The following is a 27,284-nucleotide window of genomic DNA, read 5'->3' as shown; positions in this document are numbered from 1 at the left end:
TTATGTTGGTAGCATGTCACTTCAGAAATTATTCTTTTTATCGTTTACCTACTCGAGGGCGAGTAGGAACTAAGCTTGGGGATGCTTGATACGTCTCCAACGTATCTATAATTTCCTATGTTCCATGCTAGTTTTATGACAATACATACATGTTTTGCTCACACTTTATAATGATTTTATGCATTTTCCGGGACTAACCTATTAACAAGATGCCGAAGTGTCAGTTCCTGTTTTCTCCTGTTTTTGGTTCCAGAAAAGCTGTTCGGGCAATATTCTCGAAATTGGACGAAACAAAAGCCGAACCTCCTATTTTACCGAGACGGACCCAGAACACCGAAGGAGAGACGGAGAGGGGCCAAGGGGGCCCCACACCACCTGGCGGCGCGGCCTAGGAGGGGGGCGCGCCCAGGTATGGGGTGGGCCCCTCGGGACCCCTCCGACGTCGCCCTTTCGCCTATATATTCCTCGCGACGCGAAAACCCTACAACAATCAATCATATTCCAGAAAGACTCCAGGGGCGCCGTCGCCATCACGAAACTCCGTTTCGGGGGACAGAATCTCTGTTCCGGCACGCCGCCGGGACGGGGAAGTGCCCCCGGAAGCCTTCTCCATCGACGCCACCACCTCCATCATGCTCCGTGAGTAGTTCCCCCATGGACTACGGGTTCTAGCAGTAGCTAGTTGGTACTCTCTCTCCCATGTACTTCAATACAATGATCTCATGAGCTGCCTTACATGATTGAGATCCATCTGATGTAATCGGTGTTGTGTTTGTTGGGATCCGATGAATTGTTACATTATGACAGTCTATCTATATAAGTTTGTGAAGTTATTGTTGCTGCAATCTTGTTATGCTTAATGCTTGTCACTAGTGCACGAGTGGCATGATCTTAGATTTGAGCTCTATAATTATTGCTTAGATTGTATCTACAAGTTGTTTGCACATGTCTATGTCCGGAACCCGAGGCCCCAGAGTGATAGCAACTGGGATAACTGGAGGGGAAGGCTTAGATATGAGGATCACATGTTTTCACCAAGTGTTAATGCTTTGCTCCGGTGCTCTATTAAAAGGAGTACCTTAATTACCAGTAGATTCCCTAGAGGCCCGGTTGCCACCGGCTGGTAAGACAAAAGATGTTATGCAAGTTTCTCATTGCGAGCACGTATGACTATATATGGAAAGCATGCTTACATGATTAATAGACTTGATGTTCTGTCTTAATGCTATTTCCTTCAATCCTATCAATTGCCCAACTATAATTTGTTCACCCAACATTTGTCACTTGTTATTGGAGAGTTACCGATAGTGTAGATAGTCGGGAACCCCGGTCCATTTGTCATCATCAAATACTCACTCGGTCCTATATTCCATTAGAAGTAGTATCAACTATTTTCCGGTGTCATTGCCTATGTGTTACTATTACTCGTCGCTGTGTTATCGTTACTATTGCTCTTATATTACTGCTGCTTTCACATCACCCCTGTTACTAGCGCTTTTCCAGGTGCAGCTGAATTGACAACTCAGTTGTTAAGGCTTATAAATATTCTTTGCTTCCCCTTGTGTCGAATCAATAAATTTGGGTTTTACTTCCCTCGAAGACTGTTGCGATCCCCTATACTTGTGGGTTATCAAGACTATTTTCTGGCGCCGTTGCCGGGGAGGCATAGCTCTACTCATAAGTTCACCCGGGGAGTACACTCTACCTCTCTCTCTCTGTTTTTATTTTATTTTGTTTTACTTAGTTTACTTTTGTCTAGTTTATTTGTGCTTAGTTTATTTCTGTCTAGTATTATTTTGCTTAGTTTACTTTTGTCTAGTTTGTTTTTGTTTTGTTTTATTTTTCCTATATACCCGAAATCCATAAAAATTTGAAAAACCGAAAAAACTAAAACTGTTGTTATGGAAGAACCCACAACATATTTGGAGCTTATTGAAATATATATGAATTATAAAGAATCAAGAAAGGGTAAAGTCATGAGTGTTGTGATAGAAAAATTGAATACAATTGCTAAAATCTTGCTTAAACGCCATGATATAAACTCGTTGCTCTAAACAGGATACTAAACATCTTAAATTCCAATGTGGCTTTAGTGAGGAAGTTTTAATTATGAACTATAATTGGAATAACTATTTTCATCTTGGGTTCGAAGAAGTGGAACAATTTGTTTTATTTATGGGAGCTTCTGAAATAGAATACTTCATGTCTAAAAATTATGAAACCTGTGTTGCTTGTAATAATCTTAAAGATTATGTCTCTTCTATCCTTGATTTTTGCATAGAAAGTTACAGCAATAATCCTTATATCATTGATTATAAAGAGAGACTCATTCATGCACAAGAATTTACTCACAATTTGCTGATGAACCTGAAAGCTCATTGGATGAAAAAGAAGAGGAGAGTGATGAACAAAAGGAGGAAGAATGGATTAGCTACCCATGCCAACCTTCTAATGAGAGTAACTCTTTATCTCTTACACTATTTGATTGTCCTCCATGCTTACCAAAGGAGGATGAATGTTATGTTCCTGTGGATTCTCTTGAAATATTCCCTATGAGTAAAACTTGTGAGAATAATTATGCTACTGTTATTTATGATAATCCATGCTATTTTGATAAATCTTATGATAATGCTTTGTTTGTGCCTCGATGTCGAAATGCATGGTACTAAAGAGTTTTGCTTAGCAAATGTTTATGATAAAGCTCTAGATGATGGTCCTATGTTACTTGATAATATTAATTGTACCACTAATGAAAATGGGATTGGAAAGGTCTTGACTTCATCTAGTAGTCCCATATCTTTTGAGATTGATCAATCATCTTGTTATATTATTGATAAGAGTGGGTTTGAAAGTTTTAATCCTATTATTTTTGAGCTTGATAAAAATTATGTGATTGTAGATCATGAAAAGCATGTTGTATGTGATAGTTATATTGTCGAGTTTGTTCATGATGCTACTGAAAATTATTATGAGAGAGGAAAATATGGTTGTAGAAATTTTTCATAGTACTAAAACACCTCTCTATATGCTGAAAATTTTGAAGTTACTCTTGTTTTATCTTGCTATGCTTGTCACTTTGTTCTTCATGAATCTATTTGTGTACAAGATTCCTATGCATAGGAAGCGGGTTAGACTTAAATTTGTTTCATACTTGCTTTTTGATGCTCTCTTTGCTTCAACTCTCATCCTTATGTGAGCATCATTAAAATCACTGAGCCCATCTTAATGGCTATAAAGAAAGCACTTCTTGGAAGATAACCCATGTTTTATTTGCTACTATTTTGTTGTGTCTTGGTAGTTGTTACTACTGTAGCAGCCTCTCCTTATCTTTATTTTATTGCATTGTTGTGCCAAGTAAAGTCTCTAATAGGAAGTTGATACTAGATTTGGATTTCTGCGTAGAAACAGATATTTAGCTGTCACGAATTTGAGTAGATCTCTCTGTATGAGAACCTAAAAATTCTGCAAAAATTCATGCGTGTTCCTCAGATATGTACGCAACTTTCATTAGTTTTGAGTTTTCTGATTTGAGCAATGGAAGTACGTCGAACAAATTCGTGTTTACTGGCTGTTCTGTTTTGACAGATTCTGTCTCTGTTTTTTGCATTGTCTCTTCTGAACTTTAAGTAAGGCTTTCTAGACGTGGAGAGCTGTAGCTAATGTTTTATTGAGTTCTTGCAATATGTCACTACAGAACTAAAGTGGATTAAAGTTTTTTGAGTACTAACCCCTCTAATGAAGTTTATGAGAAGTTTGGTGTGGCAGAAGTTTTCAAGGGTCAAGAGAGAAGGGTGATATAATGTGATCAAGAAGAGTGAAGAGCCTAAGCTTGGGGATGCCCCGTGGTTCATCCCTGCATATTTCAAGAAGACTCAAGCGTCTAAGCTTGGGGATGCCCAAGGCATCCCCTTCTTCATCAACTTATCAGGTCATCTCTAGTGAAACTATATTTTTATTCTTCCACATCATATGTTCTTTACTTGGAGCGTCTGTTTGTTTTTATTTTTATTTTTGTTTGAATAAATTCGGATCCTAGCAATCCTTGTGTGGGAGAGAGACACGCTCCGCTTTTTCATATGAACACTTGTTTTCTTCGTTTTATTATTCATGTTCATGGCGGAAGTCTGAAAGCCGCAACACTTATTGATATTTGGTTGGAAACAGAAAATGCTTCATATTGTCTTGAATAATTTGATATTTGGCAATTGTTTTCAGCTCTCAAGTAGATCATGTTTCTCTTGCATCATATAGTTTAAACCTATTAGTGGAGAACTACCGTAGGGCTTGTTGAAATTTGGTTTGCATGATTGGTCTCTCTAAGGTCTAGATATTTTCTGGTAAAAGTGTTTGAGCAACAAGGAAGACAGTGTAGAGTCTTATAATGCTTGCAATATGTTCTTATGTGAGTTTTGTTGTACCGGTTCATACTTGTGTTTGCTTCAAACAACCTTGCTAGCCAAAGCCTTGTACTGAGAGGGAATGCTTCTCGTGCATCCAAAACATTGAGCCAAAACCTATGCCATGTGTGTCCACCATATCTACCTACTATGTGGTATTTCCTGCCATTCCAAGTAAATACTTCATGTCCTACCTTTAAACAATTCAAAAGCTATTATCTCTTATTTGTGTCAATATTTTATAGCTCATGAGGAAGTATGTGGTGTTTATCTTTCAACCTTGTCATTTACTTCTGACAGACTTTCACCAATGGACTAGTGGCATATACATCCGCTTTTTCAATAATTTTGCAAAAAGAGCTGGCAACGGGGTGCCCAGCCCCAATTAATTAACTTTCATTAATAATTCTCTTCACATGTTTTGCCCTGATCTATCAGTAAGCAACTTAATTTTGCAAATAGACACTCCTCCATGGTATGTGAATGTTGGAAGGCACCCGAGGATTCGGTTAGCCATGGATTGTGTGTCAACACCCGGATTTTTAAGTCCAGATGCCTATTATGCTGTACATCGCAATCCCAGGAATATTGTTGTTGCGAGACATAATAGTTGAATATCATAGAGTCATCATTTATTACAACACATAATCGTCTTACAAAGGTAGATCACATGATCCAATATTACAATAGTAGTTGATCTATTGATCAACGAACATCACAAATAGCGGAAGCGGAGTAGTAGTGGCTATCTAATCCACAGGCCAACGCTTGGCGTCAAGAGTAGTCCTAGTTGTCGTAGACGTCCTGCTGTCCATCTTCCTCGTACTGCTTGTTCACCTTCATAGTCCGGCCATTTGAACAGCCAGGGACAAAGCCATGAGTACTTTTAAAGTACTCGCAAACTAATACTAGTGTAAGCACTATCAATTTTAGTAAGGGGATACTAAGCTCTAGGTTTATTTGCATAAAGCCAAGTTTATTTCATAAACATTTAGTAAAGACTCTTCATTTGCTAAACTAACTCAAGTGGGAACATTAGTGTCATTCCCACAACTCTGTTGTGATTCAATTCAAAGTCACCATTCACCTTTTAAATTCAAGTCCCAAGTCATATGTCACATTTTTGAAAAAAAATCCTGATGACGGAACAGTATGGCCTTTCCAACCGTCCATAACCGTGGACACGGCTATTCGAATAGTTCTACACTCTGCAGAGGTCGTACACTTGTGCCACAACATTTGCAATAATCCGTCAGGGTTAACTGGCCCTGATTTATCATACTCCGTATGCGGACTACCAACCATAACCTTTCACTTACATACTCTAGTATAGGCACCTCTCCCCATGAGCTTGGCCTCCCGGTGAAAACCGCAGTCAACCCGGGAACTGCACAGGGATTGGGCCGAACATTCACCTCATTCCATGTCATATCGCATCGTTTCGTTTGTTGTAGAGGCAGCTTTCGGCCTAACCCCGATGACGCTTGTTCAGAGGGAACCCATACTAAAGCACATAAATTTCTAGTTAAGCCCTTGCCCATGTTGGGTATTGTGGGGGTACTTTCAAATTGGAATGGTATCGCATCTGAACCCAACCATCAGTTTTCGTAAAATTCACCGAGTCATTCACCAGTCATATTCACCTTCAAAATCTTTCAATAGAATGACTCGTCATTCCAAGGTTTTCAAAGTCATTGGTTTTCACAAGTTCCCATCTCTAGTAGTCAATTTTAGTTTAGCACTAGCAACTACTTATGAGGGATGCTAAGTATCTTGGATTGCTCTAGGCTAAGTTTGATACTCTTGCACTACTCCATAACTAGACTAAGTGAGTCAGGAATCAAAAGGATACTTTGATAAACAAAATTTTGTAAAGCTTGTAAAGTAAAAACTTGGGATAGGAGCATTAAGCATAAAATAAAAATAATGGTGCCTTGCTCTTGTAGAGCTTTGCACAAGGGAACCTTGCAAGAGTGTTAGCTTGCCTTGATTGGTGAGGTGATCAAAGTTTTCTTGCTCTTCCTCTTGGTAGAATACCTCTTCCTCTTGGTAGTCTCCGGTACTAGCGTCTATAAATGAATACGAGGTACACAATCACCAAACAATACTTACATACTAGACTAAAACACACCCAAGGGTTCAAACAACTAATTCTAACATCACTTCAAGCATGGTAGGGTGAATTACTTGGTTTGTTCCTTTTTTTAAGAGAAAAATAATTTCCTCTCATTATAAGCATTTATTTGATTTGCTATTTAAGTCTTTGGAGAAAATAATTTCCTCTCATTAAATCATATCAAGATTTAATCTCCACAAATAATAATAAGGTATGAAATATAAGTTGACCAAGGTCAACCTTTCATATCTATTATGAGGGAGTAATAATTTAAATGAGGTGCTACACCTCATACAATTTAAAACTAACATGGAAATAATTTAATGTCTCTAAGTAACCAAGCATGGGGCTTATTAGACCAAGGTCAGTACCTCTATTTGAATTACTTAGGATTACAATTTAAATGAGAGAGGAGCTCTCATACTATTTAATTAAGTTTGTGTGTATGTGTTAAATGGACTAGAAATGGCTCCATAGCCATTATTTTGATCTAGTCCATGATCATGTACAGAACATATATCATATTTTTACATAATAAATTAGGGTTTGCTAAATGTGAAATATTGCAATTGGATTCACTTCAAAATTCAAAATGGTTGATTTTTAAGATTTATTTGAATACTGAAAAGTATCTGTTTTGTTATTTTTGCTATTCAAAAACTACATAACATATGGGGTTGAATCCAGTGGGGTTGGCTAGATATATTCATAAGCTTTCTGGGACATTTTGAATTACTCAAATTGGATTTGTAGATTTTGAACTATTCAATTTATAGCACTGACCAGAATTGAAATAAGTGCTGAAATGGATTAATACTAAGTTTAAATGGTTGGGCTGCGCGGGAAACAGATGGGCCGAAATGGTTTGAATGGGGGAAATAGGCCCAGTAACGGTTCGGTGTTTAGTGGGCTGTCAGGGGTGGGGCCTACTGTAACATCCCGGGAATCGACCATTCCTAGGATGCTACCACATTATACTAAAAACTAGAAAGTCAAGTGATTATTCAAAAAATTGGGTAGAGTTTTCTTTGTTTATAAGGACATCCACGACAGATAGCAATAAGAGGATATGTAGTGACATTTCAACTTTAAAGAAAACAACCACGGTGATTCACAAAATCCCAGCATATCGGTAGACTCCAAATATATTTGTTCACAGGGTAACATGGATTAAGTGACTAATACAATACGACTAATAGTATAGAAACATATATGTCTACATCGTAATATCTAAATAATTGTGATGTGCTCAACAGTATAGGTGTGCTACGCCCGGGCCCCATGCATGGTGTTTACTTAGTACCTGAAATCCAAATGAAACGCAAGAGTGAGTATGGAAATACTCAGCAAGTACAACATGGAACCGTAAAAACATAAATCATAGACAACCATTGGAACTTCACTCGCACACATAGATTTTATATGAAAACTGAAATATGGGTTTTCGCAGTACTGGCTCGGAGTTTACCAGCGCGTTGGCTCGGAGTTTACCAACCTGCGGCAGTATTGGTTCGGAATTTACCAACCCGCGGCCCAACAACTTTAAAAGGAAACAACTGGATCAAATTACCAAATAACAACGAAGCACACCAAAAACACACAAGCCACACAATCAAACATTAAGGCGACAAGGTTCGTAATGCACTTGCCTTAGAATTTATGTTCAACCGAAGAACTACCTCTGGTACCCGGATCTCCAAAACCTGTGGGTTAAAAATCAATCTCAGGAACTGTTCTAAAAGGATCGGCCTAAGCTACTCCTAGTACAGCAAATCCCGTCCTGGCCTGGCACCAAACAGGGCATAGTTTTAATTTACCAGTCTGTGCGGCAGCTTGTCAAGCAATTGATCAATTAATTCTCTCGTATCCAACAGCTAACAGAAAGCTTTCATGTATCAATCTACAAAAGGGCAGCAGTACGTGTATGAATTCTTCCAATTAAATAGACATTTGTTACAACGGAACAGCTAGTACGTTGTAGCCAAACATCCCATCCAGGTGATTGGTGTATCTACTACTATTGGATACTGATCGGTAAAGAGGGTACAGAATTGGTGCAAAAATAGCCTACACAATCGAACCAACAACAGCTCCTACTGCCAGCAGATCGATCCACATACCTGGACACACAACAGCGACAGATCGTGTCCAGCGGATGCAGGCGATGACGACCAAGCACGCCCGCGCATGAGTAGCCACAGGCGGCAGACTGCCCGCGCGTGAGTAGCCACAGGCGGCGGACTGGGGAGGAACCCTAGGCGACTGCGGCGGCGGCGTCCGGGTGTCGGGGAGCGTTTGGTTCAGGCTGAGGACTGGGCCAAGTACATCGTTCTCTATTTATTTGCTCCTCTTCTTTATTCAACACGGAACAAAGTCCAGACTTATATTCTTTAAATTCCGAAATTATCCAATGGCCAATATTTGAAGAATCCCTAAATAGTCATCTGAACTCCAATTTGCACAAACTTATACTCATTTATTATCAACTCGGCGAGACGAACCCAGCCCTACCCTTAGATTTTCTATTCGGCTTATGGTCCAAAAGGTCAAATTTCCGTCAGCTATAAGGACATAAGTCAAAATTTATTTTTAGAAATTCGAGGGTATTACATTCTCCACCCGTTCAATAGAATTCGCCCTCGAATTCATTCACTCTTACGACCTTCTTAATTCTAGCTGAAAAAAAATCCATATATCCATCTCCTCTCCATTTCTTTTTTTTTTAAAATATGTTTTCTTTTTAAGACTCAAATTCGGTTCCCATAGGCACTGCCCTCGAAACACGACATATGTTCATGCTTACCGCATCTCCTACTCATAGCAACGATGGCTTTCTCTAAGGGTAGAGCACCATACCATTCTATGGTGTAGTCTTCTTAACACGTGCTCTCCACTATCTAAACGTAAAGGCACACATAAATTCACCAGTCCAACGTAACGAAAAAGAATAATAAGAGTAGTCGGTATGGGGGCCAGTCCATCCCGCACCCAAACTATTAACTCCGTACGTAAATAGGTGAATTTAGCAGCCAAACTCTTAGGCATCCTCGCACGTTGCAAATTAATCATTCATGGGCACGGAGAAATGTTGGGGGTTGAATCCCGCTTAATTGATCAATAAAGCACTATAGACTATATACTATCGTTGTCCAATATAAAAACCATAGGTCGCTCCTTAATGACACGTTCTCAGAATTATACTCATGGTCTACTGGTTTCAGGAATAGGAGTAGATAAATAGATCGGCTAATCAAGGGAAATAAAATACCCCGGATCAATTGTGTTAGAAATTAAAAGGACTATGGGAAAAGGTCTATACCTGTGACCCCGTCTAAAGGACCATGAGAAATTTGCGGCCTGGTGTATATTCCTGGACTTGTCAAAGTAGAAGAATCGCCAACATGATGCTGCTGTTGTGGAGGTAAGGTGGGTGGAGCTGGTAGTTGAAGCGGAGCATATGGGGCTGGAAGTGGAGTTGCCTGCCAGTGATAGCCTATTGGCGGAGGTGGGAACTGAGGAGGAACTTGCATCATTTGTAATGACCCATGTGAAGACATAATCCCTTGATTTGCATGATGAGATGAACCATCCAGAGAAGGGGTGATCGGCTGCCACTTAATGATGGAATTAGGATTCTTTTTGCAAACGAGGCTCATGTGACCAGACTTGCCACATTGGTTACAAGAACCAGAAAAGTCGCATTCTCGGGCGCGGTGATTTTGCCCACACCTGAAGCATATCATGCCCTGCCCTGGAACAGGGCGCATAAATTGGTTCCTTGTTTGAAAGGGCGGTGAAGAAAGTTGGGACATGGTTTCAGGTGTTGGCTGAGATTGCTGATCTGGCTTAGACTTCTTGAAAGCAGGATGTTTAGTAAGCTCAGTCCCTTCTTGATGACTCCTCTTATGCCCAGTACTTGTGCCTCTAGTGCGAGCTGCCTCTGCCTCGGTGAGCTGAATCTGTAGCTCCATCCCCCTAGCCTGCTCAACCACGGTGAAATAGTCATTTGGTCGATTTGCCCCCATGACATGTCTATATTCAGAATTAAGCCCTTCGAAGAATCTCCGAGCTTTTTCAAGCTCATTTTGATTTATATGGTCGACAAAGTGAACAATCCTACTAAACTCGGCATCATACTCATCCACGGTCTTGTTCCCTTGCTTAATATTCCTTAGGGCAACATCCATCTTCTCCCTGAATGAAGCTGGGTAGTACTTTGCAGTAAATTGCTTAACAAAAAGGTCCCATGTAAGCGCTCCATGAGCTGGTATCCAAGCTTTACGGACTCCTTCCCACCAAACATCCGCGAGGCCCTTCAGCTGAAAAGCTACATAAACGACTCTATCTTCCGGTGTCATCACCAAGGCATCCATATATTTCTCCATGGTGCGAAGCCAACTTGAAGCATCCATCGGTGTCCCTAATCCCTCAAACTTGTCCAACTTCATATCCAGCCACTTAGTGAGCGTCATGTCTGAAGCACCACGTCCATCACTATTAGCAGATTGACTCATTTCCGCATCGTTGTGGTAACTCTGCTCAACCTCCGCATCTGATTCCTCCACACGGCCGTTGCGGCCGACACGACCCCGCCTTGCATGAGCTCGGCCACGAGCTCGGCCTCTACGTCTCGGCGGCATAACTATACTACACATTATGCATAATCAACAAAAGAAATCAACAACAGAAAGCATATCCATTCCATACTCAAAAGGATAAGATAAACAAACAAATAAAAATGTTGAATCGTAAATGCAATGAATACCCAAAGCCCATCCTACTGTGCACCAGTGTGTCAAATTTTAAGTTGTTAGATCCTACGTCAAGTTTTATGTGTTTAATCACCCAAGATAAAAAAAACTAAATTTATTTTCTTTTTAGAAAAACTATATCCAGAGATCTAAAAACCTAGGCTCTGATACCAACTGTAACATCCCGGGAATCGACCATTCCTAGGATGCTACCACATTATACTAAAAACTAGAAAGTCAAGTGATTATTCAAAAAATTGGGTAGAGTTTTCTTTGTTTATAAGGACATCCACGACAGATAGCAATAAGAGGATATGTAGTGACATTTCAACTTTAAAGAAAACAACCACGGTGATTCACAAAATCCCAGCATATCGGTAGACTCCAAATATATTTGTTCACAGGGTAACATGGATTAAGTGACTAATACAATACGACTAATAGTATAGAAACATATATGTCTACATCGTAATATCTAAATAATTGTGATGTGCTCAACAGTATAGGTGTGCTACGCCCGGGCCCCATGCATGGTGTTTACTTAGTACCTGAAATCCAAATGAAACGCAAGAGTGAGTATGGAAATACTCAGCAAGTACAACATGGAACCGTAAAAACATAAATCATAGACAACCATTGGAACTTCACTCGCACACATAGATTTTATATGAAAACTGAAATATGGGTTTTCGCAGTACTGGCTCGGAGTTTACCAGCGCGTTGGCTCGGAGTTTACCAACCTGCGGCAGTATTGGTTCGGAATTTACCAACCCGCGGCCCAACAACTTTAAAAGGAAACAACTGGATCAAATTACCAAATAACAACGAAGCACACCAAAAACACACAAGCCACACAATCAAACATTAAGGCGACAAGGTTCGTAATGCACTTGCCTTAGAATTTATGTTCAACCGAAGAACTACCTCTGGTACCCGGATCTCCAAAACCTGTGGGTTAAAAATCAATCTCAGGAACTGTTCTAAAAGGATCGGCCTAAGCTACTCCTAGTACAGCAAATCCCGTCCTGGCCTGGCACCAAACAGGGCATAGTTTTAATTTACCAGTCTGTGCGGCAGCTTGTCAAGCAATTGATCAATTAATTCTCTCGTATCCAACAGCTAACAGAAAGCTTTCATGTATCAATCTACAAAAGGGCAGCAGTACGTGTATGAATTCTTCCAATTAAATAGACATTTGTTACAACGGAACAGCTAGTACGTTGTAGCCAAACATCCCATCCAGGTGATTGGTGTATCTACTACTATTGGATACTGATCGGTAAAGAGGGTACAGAATTGGTGCAAAAATAGCCTACACAATCGAACCAACAACAGCTCCTACTGCCAGCAGATCGATCCACATACCTGGACACACAACAGCGACAGATCGTGTCCAGCGGATGCAGGCGATGACGACCAAGCACGCCCGCGCATGAGTAGCCACAGGCGGCAGACTGCCCGCGCGTGAGTAGCCACAGGCGGCGGACTGGGGAGGAACCCTAGGCGACTGCGGCGGCGGCGTCCGGGTGTTGGGGAGCGTTTGGTTCAGGCTGAGGACTGGGCCAAGTACATCGTTCTCTATTTATTTGCTCCTCTTCTTTATTCAACACGGAACAAAGTCCAGACTTATATTCTTTAAATTCGAAATTATCCAATGGCCAATATTTGAAGAATCCCTAAATAGTCATCTGAACTCCAATTTGCACAAACTTATACTCATTTATTATCAACTCGGCGAGACGAACCCAGCCCTACCCTTAGATTTTCTATTCGGCTTATGGTCCAAAAGGTCAAATTTCCGTCAGCTATAAGGACATAAGTCAAAATTTATTTTTAGAAATTCGAGGGTATTACACCTACATGTCAGCGACGGTTTTACTTACCGAAACGGTACGCGCTGGCGACCGTCGGATCAGAACGAGATCGGACGACCGGGGTTCGTCTTCTTCTCCGGCGAGAGGAGGGCGTGCTGGCGACGGAGGTCGGGGGTCGGCGGCGTGCTGAAGCTCCGGCGATCAACGGCGTCGATGCACAGCGGGGTTGTCGAGGACGGGGAGTGTACTGGTGGTCGCGGCGTCGCTTGGGGAGGCGTCAATCGTCGTCTTCTTCCTCAGTACCGCCGCGGAATCCAGCGAGCAATTGACGGGCTATGGTGCAAATTGGAGAGGGGGAGTGAGTCGAGGAGGTCCAGGGAGAAGGAGGGGAGCAAGTTTGGTGTGGAGCTTGAGGCACGGGAGAGGCTCTATTTATAGGTGGGGTGGTGACCGGCGGGTGCTCGTGAGAAGTCATCGACGGCGAGGGCTGTCCAGGGCGCGAAGGGGCAAGCTAGGGGGCACGCTAGGTAGCTGCGATCATGGCGAGGACGATGCGCGTGAAGGGGCAGCGAGGGGAGGACGATGGCAGGCTGGCGTCGTTCGAGTGCTCGCGGTACGGGCGCGGCAGAACCTTGATCATGGCGACGGCTAGGGTGTACGCGCGGGCTATCGAGGATGTCTAGGAGGTAGCTGGGGGTGTGGTGATCACGCGTGCCAAGTGGGAGAGGGAGAGAAGGACGAGGGCGACTGGGCACGGTGGCGTCCTGGCGCGTCCAGGGTGCTGCTGGTGCACGCTCTGGCGTGGCCAGTCGTGGTGATCACGCGTGTCCAGGGCGTTGTCGTGTTCTCTTTAACCTGGGACGATGTCTAGCGTGCTCAGCAGAGAGGGGGGGCTAGTTTGGCAAGGTTGGAGCGAGAGGTGAGGTACAGGGGCGAGGTGGCATGATGGTGAGCATGGTGCACGGCATGGTACAAGGGTGATCATTTCTTGGCTTTAATCGACCAAACCAATACATGTCCCGATGCAGGGGAGGTACGGGAGCAGCAATGATCAAGGATCAAAGTGGTTTAGGCTAAGAACCGGTGTGTAAATGGGTGTGTGTGAAATCCGAAACTATGCCCGCAAGGTGTTTGCATAAATGGCCGCATGAAAATTCTTTTTAAATTTTGAAATTCTTTTTGGTGCACTTCATTCATATAATTAAAGAGAAAGAATGGTGGTGGTGGTGGTGGATTTGGTTAAGGTTTGTGAGATTTCAAAATGGGGTTGATCTTCACATAGTTTCAAAGTCTCCACTTGTCAAATTTCTACTGGTCAACCTGGTCAACATTAGCACTAATGGTCAACATGAAAGTTGCTCACCTTGACATGGTCTTGGATGACATGGCTTTGGTTGACCAAGTTTAGTTTAGGAATAAGAAGATAAATGGGTGCAAAGTGGTGAAGAAAATAAAAATGGGACATATGACCATTATCATATGTGAATTGAATTTGAGATTTTCTTTGATTTGATTCTTGTTTCTTTGATGCATTTGTGTTTTTTTATCATATATAAGTATTCTACAAGCAAGAGATCAAGCAATGGTGGCCTTGGTTGAAGATTTGCAAATTTGGCTAAGTGTATGTGAGTGAATTTTGGGGATTTTCTCACTATGTGATTTCTCTCCATTTGATTTGACTTTTATTTACTCTAATGTGATTCTTATGGGTTTAGAAACATGTTCAAACCATTGAAACCATTTCAAATGGTCTTGTTCAAAGATTTGCAATTTTGGCCTTAATACATAAGAGATGAGGTGTCAAATTTTACTAAACTTGTAAATTGTTGATCTTCCTTTACTTGGACATGGGTTAGGGTCAATTTAGTGTTATATTAGGTTGAGAGATGGTTTCACATCATTTGGTCAAGGTTTAAAGTCATAGGGCAAAATTTGGTGAAATGGCTATGTGCCACATATGCCTCTATGCATAGGTTGCATTTGAATTTTAATTTGACTTGGATTGGCCCAAATGGTGTTGTTGAGTGTTGAAATGGTATATGGAAGTGATCCAACCATTCACAACAAGTATTAGGGTCAAGGTTCTTAAATTCACATATTTGCTATTTTACTCACATATGCCTCTATGGCATTTTTAGTTTCTTTTTATTTTCTTTGGAAACAACTTGAATTAGGTTTGATAAGTACTAGGTAAGGTGTGTGAAGGTTTTCCAAACCTCTAAACAAAGTGGAAAGGTCTAGGGTAAAGATTTATAATTATAGCCATAGGCACATATGCCTTTTTCTTATTTAATTTCCTTTTATTTTATTTTAACTAGGATGGTGAGAAGAGGGGTGAGGTTTAGGGTTTATGGTTATTTCAAACTACTATAACAAGCAATCATGGCAATAGCACAAGAATTTAGCAAGATCACTATGTATCACACTTAATTCAATAAAAGTTTTTGTTGGTTCCAAAATTTGGAACTAGGGAAATTCATTTATTTTGTTTTGAATTTTTGGGATGTTACAAACCCTTCCCCCTTAAACAAATCTCGTCCCGAGATTTTTAAGAAAAGTTAGGTTCCTAAGAGAGATTGAGCATTTTGATTAGCAGGAAGACATACTTGTCATGGTCTGGGTGCTTCCTGGGCTTCAGTGGCAGTCATGTGGTAGAGGCGGCCGTTGTTGTTGTTCTGGTTCCTTCTACCGGCGAAGCGGCGCTGTTGCTGGGCAGGTGCAGCGGTGTTGGCGGCAATCTTGGCAAGCTTCTTGGGACACTCATTGGAGTAGTGGCCCACAACTCCACATTCATAGCAGTTGATCGTGGACTTGTCCTTGGGGGTGACGGGGATGGCATTGCTTCCAGTCCTCGGGCCAGTGTTGGTGTTGTTGTTGTTCCCATTGTTCCTGTTGCTGTTGGGGTTGTTGTTGTTGTGGTGGCTGTTGTTGTTGTTGTTGTTGTAGTTGGGGCGATTATTCTGGGCAGGGGGCTTGTTGTATCTTGGGGTGAATCCTCCAGAGGAGTTATTGCGGTACTTCTGGGTATGGTGGGGTCCATTCTGGTTCATCATTCTGCGCTTGCGGTTCTCATTGGCCTGATGCGGCTTTCCTTCCATCCGTATGGCTGAGTCTACAAGGGCTTCCAAGTCGGCGAACGGAATGTTCACTAACACGGTTTGCATCTCGTCGTGCGATCCGTTCAGAAATCTCTCCTTCCTTTTCTCATTGGTGTCGGTCTCATCCGGGCGTACCTTGACGAGAATAAGAAACCTGTCGCGGTATTCCACCACGGACATCCTTCCTTGCTTGAGTTCGCGGAACTCGTCTCTCATCTTCTTGATCAGTCCTTGGGGCACATGGTATTTGCTGAACTTCAGCTTGAAGTCTTCCCAGGTCATCATCTGTCCCGCATTCATTGCACAGGCACTTGTCCACCGAGGCTGCGCGGGTCCCGACGGGTAGTGGGTGGCGAACGATACTTTTCTGCGGCTTCAACTCCCGCAACTTCGAGGTTGTTCTCCATGGTCTGGAGCCAGTCATCATCATCTAGGGGCTCTTCAGTCTTGTTGAACATCGGTGGGTTGGTGTTCTGAAAATTCTTCAGCTTTGACCCAGGGTGATCATGGTTTCCGTGGCCTTGATTGTTCTGAGCTATCTGTTGCAGTGCGGCAAGGTTTGCTTGGCGTTCAGCTCTTTCGGCTTCCCGGTCTGCCATCATCGTCTGCAGCAGTTGCATCATGGCATCCTGGGTGGCGTTGCGAGTTGGTGGGGCCATCTGAACATTGAGGTAGATGATAAGATAAGAGGGAAATTTCTAGGGTTTGTTTTGTTTAAAGTTAACAAGTTCATAAATTGAAAACTTGAGTAGTGTTGCGGGGGTAAAAACCAACAACACTTTTTCATTCATACCAAACATCACATATTACAAAGCTAACACACCGTTGGTTTGAAGAACCATTCATCGCTCTACGATACAAGGGAATCCTGGTACAAACTCACACCTACTCAAGTGACTTAGTAGTACTATTCTTCATTCGTCATGGTGGTTTCTTCTTCTTCACGGGTAATGTGCTTGGCGAGAGGCGAGGGCGTTGTCCAAATCCCTATGGGTTTTGTACATCCTGAAGTCCTGGTGTGCTACATAGGGGTTCATCTCTGTGTGCGGGGGCATGGTCATCGATCTTCCCATGGAGTCATGTCTTGGGTAGTAGATGAAGCGAGTGTTCTTGATCTTGTCCTCATTTTGTCCGCACAGACGGAAAATTGCTTCTTGCATAGCTCTGACTAGTCCTTCCTTCCAAGTGTTTCCCGTTACAGAAAACCAGATGGTTTCCCATACCGGGGCTCCAAGCTTCCTTCGGAGATCAGTGGAAACTTCCCACCGAGGTGGTTCTCCGGAGTGGTTTTGAGGGGTATTCCGAAGAACTCGGGATACGGGTGTCCCAGATATTCCACTAGTTGCTTCAAATCCTTTTCGAACCTTAGGTCGCCTCCGTGACCAGGCTGATAGAACTCCCATTGGTACTTCATCTGTGAGCAATGAGGATGAGTAAGTTAATGAAGTGATCAAGTGTGCAAAATTTTATGTTCAATTATAAAGAAAAGTAGAGCATGGATTTATTCTTTTGAAAAGATCTTAAGATAAGGGTGAGAATAAGTTTTCAGAAATATTCACTTCCTTTGTTTTGAAACTAAGTTTTTCGGACGTCCATTCTAACTAGGGTCTCCTAAGGTCAAACAATGGCTACGATACCAACTTGTCAACACCCGGATTTTTAAGTTCGGATGCCTATTATGCCGTACATCGCAATCCCGGGAATATTGTTGTTGCGAGACATAATAGTTGAATATCATAGAGTCATCATTTATTACAACACATAATCGTCTTACAAAGGTAGATCACATGATCCAATATTACAATAGTAGTTGATCTATTGATCAACGAACATCACAAATAGCGGAAGCGGAGTAGTAGTGGCTATCTAATCCACGAGGCCAACGCTTGACGTCGGGAGTAGTCCTAGTTGTCGTAGACGTCCCTGTTGTCCATCTTCCTCGCATCTGCTTGTTCACCTTCATAGTCCGGCCATTTGAATAGCCGGGGACAAAGCCATGAGTACTTTTAAAGTACTCGCAAACTAATACTAGTGTAAGCACTATCAATTTTAGTAAGGGGATACTAAGCTCTAGGTTTATTTGCATAAAGCCAAGTTTATTTCATAAACATTTAGTAAAGACTCTTCATTTGCTAAACTAACTCAAGTGGGAACATTAGTGTCATTCCCACAACTCTGTTGTGATTCAATTCAAAGTCACCATTCACCTTTTAAATTCAAGTCCCACGTCATATGTCACATTTTTGAAAAAAAATCCTGATGACGGAACAGTATGGCCTTTCCAACCGTCCATAACCGTGGACACGGCTATTCGAATAGTTCTACACTCTGCGGAGGTCGTACACTTGTGCCACAACATTTGCAATAATCCGTCGGGGTTAAGCGGCCCTGATTTATCATACTCCGTATGCGGACTACCAACCATAACCTTTCACTTACATACTCTAGTATAGGCACCTCTCCCCATGAGCTTGGCCTCCCGGTGAAAACCGTGATCAACCGGGAAGCCGCACAGGGCTTGGGCCGGACATTCACCTCATTCCACGTCATATCGCATCGTTTCGTTTGTTGTAGAGGCAGCTTTCGGCCTAACCCCGATGACGCTTGTTCAGAGGGAACCCATACTAAAGCACATAAATTCTAGTTAAGCCCTTACCCATGTTGGGTATTGTGGGGGTACTTTCAAATTGGAATGGTATCGCATCCGAACCCAACCATCAGTTTTCGTAAAATTCACCGAGTCATTCACCAGTCATATTCACCTTCAAAATCTTTCAATAGAATGACTCGTCATTCCAAGGTTTTCAGAGTCATTGGTTTTCACAAGTTCCCATCTCTAGTAGTCAATTTTAGTTTAGCACTAGCAACTACTTATGAGGGATGCTAAGTATCTTGGATTGCTCTAGGCTAAGTTTGATACTCTTGCACTACTCCATAACTAGACTAAGTGAGTCAGGAATCAAAAGGATACTTTGATAAACAAAATTTAGTAAAGCTTGTAAAGTAAAAACTTGGGATAGGAGCATTAAGCATAAAATAAAAATAATGGTGCCTTGCTCTTGTAGAGCTTTGCACAAGGGAACCTTGCAAGAGTGTTAGCTTGCCTTGATTGGTGAGGTGATCAAAGTTTTCTTGCTCTTCCTCTTGGTAGAATACCTCTTCCTCTTGGTAGTCTCCAGGTACTAGCGTCTATAAATGAATACGAGGTACACAATCACCAAACAATACTTACATACTAGACTAAAACACACCCAAGGGTTCACACAACTAATTCTAACATCACTTCAAGCATGGTAGGGTGAATTACTTGGTTTGTTCCTTTTTTTAAGAGAAAAATAATTTCCTCTCATTATAAGCATTTATTTGATTTGCTATTTAAGTCTTTGGAGAAAATAATTTCCTCTCATTAAATCCTATCAAGATTTAATCTCCACAAATAATAATAAGGTATGAAATATAAGTTGACCAAGGTCAACCTTTCATATCTATTATGAGGGAGTAATAATTTAAATGAGGTGCTACACCTCATACAATTTAAAACTAACATGGAAATAATTTAATGTCTCTAAGTAACCAAGCATGGGGCTTATTAGACCAAGGTCAGTACCTCTATTTGAATTACTTAGGATCACAATTTAAATGAGAGAGGAGCTCTCATACTATTTAATTAAGTTTGTGTGTATGTGTTAAATGGACTAGAAATGGCTCCATAGCCATTATTTTGATCTAGTCCATGATCATGTACAGAACATATATCATATTTTTACATAATAAATTAGGGTTTGCTAAATGTGAATTATTGCAATTGGATTCACTTCAAAATTCAAAATGGTTGATTTTTAAGATTTATTTGAATATCTGAAAAGTATCTGTTTTGTTATTTTTGCTATTCAAAAACTACATAACATATGGGGTTGAATCCAGTGGGGCTGGCTAGATATATTCATAAGCTTTCTGGGACATTTTGAATTACTCAAATTGGATTTGTAGATTTTGAACTATTCAATTTATAGCACTGACCAGAATTGAAATAAGTGCTGAAATGGATTAATACTAAGTTTAAATGGTTGGGCTGCGCGGGAAACAGATGGGCCGAAATGGTTTGAATGGGGGAAACAGGCCCAGTAACGGTTCGGTGTTTAGTGGGCTGTCAGGGGTGGGGCCTACATGTCAGCGACGGTTTTACTTACCTAAACGGTACGCGGCCGGCGACCGTCGGATCAGAACGAGATCGGATGACCGGGGTTCGTCTTCTTCTCCGGCGAGAGGAGGGCGTGCTGGCGACGGAGGTCGGGGGTCGGCGGCGTGCTGAAGCTCCGGCGATCAACAGCGTCGATGCACAGCGGGGTTGTCGAGGACGGGGAGTGTACTGGTGGTCGCGGCGTCGCTTGGGGAGGCGTCAATCGTCGTCTTCTTCCTCAGTACCGCCGCGGAATCCAGCGAGCAATTGACGGGCTATGGTGCAAATTGGAGAGGGGGAGTGAGTCGAGGAGGTCCAGGAGAAGGAGGGGAGCAAGTTTGGTGTGGAGCTTGAGGCACGGGAGAGGCTCTATTTATAGGTGGGGTGGTGACCGGCGGGTGCTGTGAGAAGTCATCGACGGCGAGGGCTGTCCAGGGCGCGAAGGGGCAAGCTAGGGGGCACGCTAGGTAGCTGCGATCATGGCGAGGACGATGCGCGTGAAGGGGCGGCGAGGGGAGGACGATGGCAGGCTGGCGTCGTTCGAGTGCTCGCGGTACGGGCGCGGCGGAACCTTGATCATGGCGACGGCTAGGGTGTACGCGCGGGCTATCGAGGATGTCTAGGAGGTAGCTGGGGGTGTGGTGATCACGCGTGCCAAGTGGGAGAGGGAGAGAAGGACGAGGGCGGCCGGGCACGGTGGCGTCCTGGCGCGTCCGAGGTGCTGGCCGGTGCACGCTCGGCGTGGCCGGTCGTGGTGATCACGCGTGTCCGGGGCGTTGTCGTGTTCTCTTTAACCTGGGACGATGTCTAGCGTGCTCAGCGAGAGAGGGGAGCTAGTTTGGCAAGGTTGGAGCGAGAGGTGAGGTACGGGGGCAGAGGTGGCATGATGGTGAGCATGGTGCACGGCATGGTACAAGGGTGATCATTTCTTGGCTTTAATCGACCAAACCAATACATGTCCTGATGCGGGGAGGTACGGGAGCAGACAATGATCAAGGATCAAAGTGGTTTAGGCTAAGAACCAGTGTGTAAATGGGTGTGTGTGAAATCTGAAACTATGCCTGCAAGGTGTTTGCATAAATGGCCGCATGAAAATTCTTTTTAAATTTTGAAATTCTTTTTGGTGCACTTCATTCATATAATTAAAGAGAAAGAATGGTGGTGGTGGTGGTGGATTTGGTTAAGGTTTGTGAGATTTCAAAATGGGGTTGATCTTCACATAGTTTCAAAGTCTCCACTTGTCAAATCTCTACTGGTCAACCTGGTCAACATTAGCACTAATGGTCAACATGAAAGTTTCTCACCTTGACATGGTCTTGGATTACATGGCTTTGGTTGACCAAGTTTAGTTTAGGAATAAGAAGATAAATGGGTGCAAAGAGGTGAAGAAAATAAAAATGGGACATATGACCATTATCATATGTGAATTGAATTTGAGATTTTCTTTGATTTGATTCTTGTTTCTTTGATGCATTTGTGTTTATTTATCATATATAAGTATTCTACAAGCAAGAGATCAAGCAATGGTGGCCTTGGTTGAAGATTTGCAAATTTGGCTAAGTGTATGTGAGTGAATTTTGGGGATTTTCTCACTATGTGATTTCTCTCCATTTGATTTGACTTTTATTTACTCTAATGTGATTCTTATGGGTTTAGAAACATGTTCAAACCATTGAAACCATTTCAAATGGTCTTGTTCAAAGATTTGCAATTTTGGCCTTAATACATAAGAGATGAGGTGTCAAATTTTACTAAACTTGTAAATTGTTGATCTTGCTTTACTTGGACATGGGTTAGGGTCAACTTAGTGTTATATTAGGTTGAGAGATGGTTTTACATCATTTGGTCAAGGTTTAAAGTCATAGGGCAAAATTTGGTGAAATGGCTATGTGCCACATATGCCTCTATGCATAGGTTGCATTTGAATTTTAATTTGACTTGGATTGGCCCAAATGGTGTTGTTGAGTGTTGAAATGGTATATGGAAGTGATCCAACCATTCACAACAAGTATTAGGGTCAAGGTTCTTAAATTCACATATTTGCTATTTTACTCACATATGCCTCTATGGCATTTTTAGTTTCTTTTTATTTTCTTTGGAAACAACTTGAATTAGGTTTGATAAGTACTAGGTAAGGTGTGTGAAGGTTTTCCAAACCTCTAAACAAAGTGGAAAGGTCTAGGGTAAAGATTTATAATTATAGCCATAGGCACATATGCCTTTTTCTTATTTAATTTCCTTTTATTTTATTTTAACTAGGATGGTGAGAAGAGGGGTGAGGTTTAGGGTTTATGGTTATTTCAAACTACTATAACAAGCAATCATGGAAATAGCACAAGAATTTAGCAAGATCACTATGTATCACACTTAATTCAATAAAAGTTTTTGTTGGTTCCAAAATTTGGAACTAGGGAAATTCATTTATTTTGTTTTGAATTTTTGGGATGTTACATTGTGGAAGCAAAAGGTTGGGAGGAGTGTCATCAATAATGAAACTAAAGTTCATGTGTAAACAAAAGAGAAGAGGGATGATCTACCTTGCCGATAGAGATAACGTCCTTCATGGGAGCCGCTCTTGAAAGTTTGGTTGATAAGGTAGTTAGAGTACCCATTACCATTCGTTGACAACAACAAACACCTCTCAAAACTTTACTTTTATGCTCTCTATATGATTTCAAAACTTGAAAAGCTCTAGCACATGATTTAATCCATGCTTCCCTCTGCGAAGGGCCTTTCTTTTACTTTATGTTGAGTCAGTTTACCTACTTCTTTCCATCTTCGAAGCAAACACTTGTGTCAACCGTGCATTGATTCTTACATGCTTACTTATCGCACTCATTATACTACTTTATGTTGACAATTATCCATGAGGTATGCATGTTGAAGTTGAAAGCACTTGCTGAAACTTAAATCTTCCTTTGTGTTGCTTCAAACCTCTTATTAAGAATTTATTGCTTTATGAGTTAACTCTTATGCAAGACTTTTTGATGCTTGTCTTGAAAGTACTATTCATGAAAAGTTTTGCTATATGTTATCTATTTGTTAGCAAACTATAGATCATTGCCTTGAGTCACTTCATTTATCTCATATGCTTTACAATAGTATGATTAAGATTATGTTGGTAGCATGTCACTTCAGTAAATTATTCTTTTTATCGTTTACCTACTCGAGGGCGAGTAGGAACTAAGCTTGGGGATGCTTGATACGTCTCCAACGTATCTATAATTTCCTATGTTCCATGCTAGTTTTATGACAATACATACATGTTTTGCTCACACTTTATAATGATTTTATGCATTTTCCGGGACTAACCTATTAACAAGATGCCGAAGTGTCGGTTCTCGTTTTCTCCTCGTTTTTGGTTCCAGAAAAGCTGTTCGGGCAATATTCTCGAAATTGGACGAAACAAAAGCCGAACCTCCTATTTTACCGAGACGGACCCAGAACACCGAAGGAGAGACGGAGAGGGGCCAAGGGGGCCCCACACCACCTGGCGGCGCGGCCTAGGAGGGGGGCGCGCCCAGGTATGGGGTGGGCCCCTCGGGACCCCTCCGACGTCGCCCTTTCGCCTATATATTCCTCGCGACGCGAAAACCCTACAACAATCAATCATATTCCAGAAAGACTCCAGGGGCGCCGTCGCCATCACGAAACTCCGTTTCGGGGGACGAATCTCTGTTCCGGCACGCCGCCGGACGGGGAAGTGCCCCCGGAAGCCTTCTCCATCGACGCCACCACCTCCATCATGCTCCGTGAGTAGTTCCCCCATGGACTACGGGTTCTAGCAGTAGCTAGTTGGTACTCTCTCTCCCATGTACTTCAATACAATGATCTCATGAGCTGCCTTACATGATTGAGATCCATCTGATGTAATCGGTGTTGTGTTTGTTGGGATCCGATGAATTGTTACATTATGACAGTCTATCTATATAAGTTTGTGAAGTTATTGTTGCTGCAATCTTGTTATGCTTAATGCTTGTCACTAGTGCACGAGTGGCATGATCTTAGATTTGAGCTCTATAATTATTGCTTAGATTGTATCTACAAGTTGTTTGCACATGTCTATGTCCGGAACCCGAGGCCCCAGAGTGATAGCAACTCGGGATAACCGGAGGGGAAGGCTTAGATATGAGGATCACATGTTTTCACCAAGTGTTAATGCTTTGCTCCGGTGCTCTATTAAAAGGAGTACCTTAATTACCGATAGATTCCCTAGAGGCCCGGTTGCCACCGGACTGGTAAGACAAAAGATGTTATGCAAGTTTCTCATTGCGAGCACGTATGACTATATATGGAAAGCATGCTTACATGATTAATAGACTTGATGTTCTGTCTTAATGCTATTTCCTTCAATCCTATCAATTGCCCAACTATAATTTGTTCACCCAACATTTGTCACTTGTTATTGGAGAGTTACCAGTAGTGTAGATAGCTGGGAACCCCGGTCCATTTGTCATCATCAAATACTCACTCGGTCCTATATTCCATTAGAAGTAGTATCAACTATTTTCTGGTGTCATTGCCTCTGTGTTACTATTACTGCTGCTGTGTTACTGTTACTATTGCTCTTATATTACTGCTGCTTTCACATCACCCCTGTTACTAGCGCTTTTCCAGGTGCAGCTGAATTGACAACTCAGTTGTTAAGGCTTATAAATATTCTTTGCTTCTCCTTGTGTCGAATCAATAAATTTGGGTTTTACTTCCCTCGAAGACTGTTGCGATCCCCTATACTTGTGGGTTATCAAGACTATTTTCTGGCGCCGTTGCCGGGGAGGCATAGCTCTACTCATAAGTTCACCTGGGGAGTACACTCTACCTCTCTCTCTCTGTTTTTATTTTATTTTGTTTTACTTAGTTTACTTTTGTCTAGTTTATTTGTGCTTAGTTTATTTCTGTCTAGTATTATTTTGCTTAGTTTACTTTTGTCTAGTTTGTTTTTGTCTTATTTTATTTTTCCTATATACCCGAAATCCATAAAAATTTGAAAAACCGAAAAATTAAAAACTGTTGTTATGGAAGAACCCACAACATATTTGGAGCTTATTGAAATATATATGAATTATAAAGAATCAAGAAAGGGTAAAGTCATGAGTGTTGTGATAGAAAAATTGAATACAATTGCTAAAATCTTGCTTAAACGCCATGATATAAACTGTTGCTCTAAACAGGATACTAAACATCTTAAACTCCAATGGCTTTAGTGAGGAAGTTTTAATTATGAACTATAATTGGAATAACTATTTTCATCTTGGGTTCGAAGAAGTGGAACAATTTGTTTTATTTATGGGAGCTTCTGAAATAGAATCCTTCATGTCTAAAAATTATGAAACCTGTGTTGCTTGTAATAATCTTAAAGATTATGTCTCTTCTATCCTTGATTTTTGCATAGAAAGTTACAGCAATAATCCTTATATCATTGATTATAAAGAGAGACTCATTCATGCACAAGAATGCACTCACAATTTGCAGGAACCTGTGGGAATTGATGAACCTGAAAGCTCATTGGATGAAAAAGAAGAGGAGAGTGATGAACAAAAGGAGGAAGCATGGATTAGCTACCTATGCCAACCTTCTAATGAGAGTAACTCTTTATCTCTTACACTATTTGATTGTCCTCCATGCTTACCAAAGGAGGATGAATGTTATGTTCTTGTGGATTCTCTTGAAATATTCCCTATGAGTAGAACTTGTGAGAATAATTATGCTACTGTTATTTATGAAAATCCATGCTATTTTGATAAATCTTATGATAATGCTTTGTTTGTGCCTGATGTCGAAATGCATGGTACTAAAGAGTTTTGCTTAGCAAATGTTTATGATAAAGCTCTAGATGATGGTCCTATGTTACTTGATAATATTAATTGTACCACTAATGAAAATGGGATTGGAAAGATCTTGACTTCATCTAGTAGTCCCATATCTTTTGAGATTGATCAATCATCTTGTTATATTATTGATAAGAGTGGGTTTGAAAGTTTTAATCCTATTATTTTTGAGCTTGATAAAAATTATGTGATTGTAGATCATGAAAAGCATGATGTATGTGATAGTTATATTGTCGAGTTTGTTCATGATGCTACTGAAAATTATTATGAGAGAGGAAAATATGGTTGTAGAAATTTTCATAGTACTAAAACACCTCTCTATATGCTGAAAATTTTGAAGTTACTTTTGTTTTATCTTGCTATGCTTGTCACTTTGTTCTTCATGAATTTATTTGTGTACAAGATTCCTATGCATAGGAAGCGGGTTAGACTTAAATTTGTTTCGTACTTGCTTTTTGATGCTCTCTTTGCTTCAACTCTCATCCTTATGTGAGCATCATTAAAATCACTGAGCCCATCTTAATGGCTATAAAGAAAGCACTTCTTGGGAGATAACCCATGTTTTATTTTGCTACTGTTTTGTTGTGTCTTGGAAGTTGTTACTACTGTAGCAACCTCTCCTTATCTTTATTTTATTGCATTGTTGTGCCAAGTAAAGTCTCTAATAGGAAGTTGATAACAAGTCTCTAATAGGAAGTTGATACTAGATTTGGATTTCTGCGCAGAAACAGATTTTTAGCTGTCACGAATTTGAGTAGATCTCTCTGTAGGAGAACCTAAAAATTCTACAAAAATTCATGCGTGTTCCTCAGATATGTACGCAACTTTCATTAGTTTTGAGTTTTCTGATTTGAGCAACGGAAGTACGTCGAACAAATTCGTGTTTACTGGCTGTTCTGTTTTGACAGATTCTGTCTCTGTTTTTTGCATTATCTCTTGTGGACTTTAAGTAAGGCTTTCTAGACATGGAGAGTTGTAGCAAATGTTTTATTGAGTTCTTGCAATATGTCACTACAGAACTAAAGTGGATTAAAGTTTTTTGAGTACTAACCCCTCTAATGAAGTTTATGAGAAGTTTGGTGTGGCGAAGTTTTCAAGGG

At 41.3% G+C, this 27,284-nt stretch overlaps 1 protein-coding gene and 1 long non-coding RNA gene across 2 annotated transcripts; both read right to left on the bottom strand.

The window, feature by feature from the left end:
- Window positions 1-7,575: 7,575 nt before the first annotated feature.
- Window positions 7,576-8,396, bottom strand: LOC124669159. Its single transcript, XR_006992036.1, has 2 exons — window positions 7,982-8,396; window positions 7,576-7,816 (listed from the first exon to the last, which is right to left on the bottom strand). It is a non-coding gene; the product is annotated as an uncharacterized LOC124669159 (long non-coding RNA).
- A 1,392-nt stretch (window positions 8,397-9,788) lies between these two features.
- On the bottom strand, window positions 9,789-12,352 carry LOC124675527. Its single transcript, XM_047211605.1, has 2 exons — window positions 11,978-12,352; window positions 9,789-11,812 (listed from the first exon to the last, which is right to left on the bottom strand). Exon 2 carries the CDS (start codon window positions 11,166-11,168, stop codon window positions 9,813-9,815), a length of 1,356 nt encoding a protein of 451 aa, XP_047067561.1. The 5' UTR covers window positions 11,169-11,812; window positions 11,978-12,352; the 3' UTR covers window positions 9,789-9,812.
- Between the last annotated feature and the right edge of the window lie 14,932 nt (window positions 12,353-27,284).

The sequence above is a fragment of the Lolium rigidum genome, chromosome 7 (genome assembly GCF_022539505.1).
Source record: "Lolium rigidum isolate FL_2022 chromosome 7, APGP_CSIRO_Lrig_0.1, whole genome shotgun sequence".
Lineage (NCBI taxonomy): Eukaryota > Viridiplantae > Streptophyta > Magnoliopsida > Poales > Poaceae > Lolium > Lolium rigidum.
The sequence above is the reverse complement of the archived record's forward strand: the minus strand, read 5'-3'. Positions and strand labels throughout refer to the sequence as shown.

Excerpts from the sequence above, each read along its gene's own strand:
- LOC124675527 (XM_047211605.1), bottom strand. The coding sequence starts at position 11,168 with ATGTGTAGTATAGTTATGCCGCCGAGACGTAGAGGCCGAGCTCGTGGC.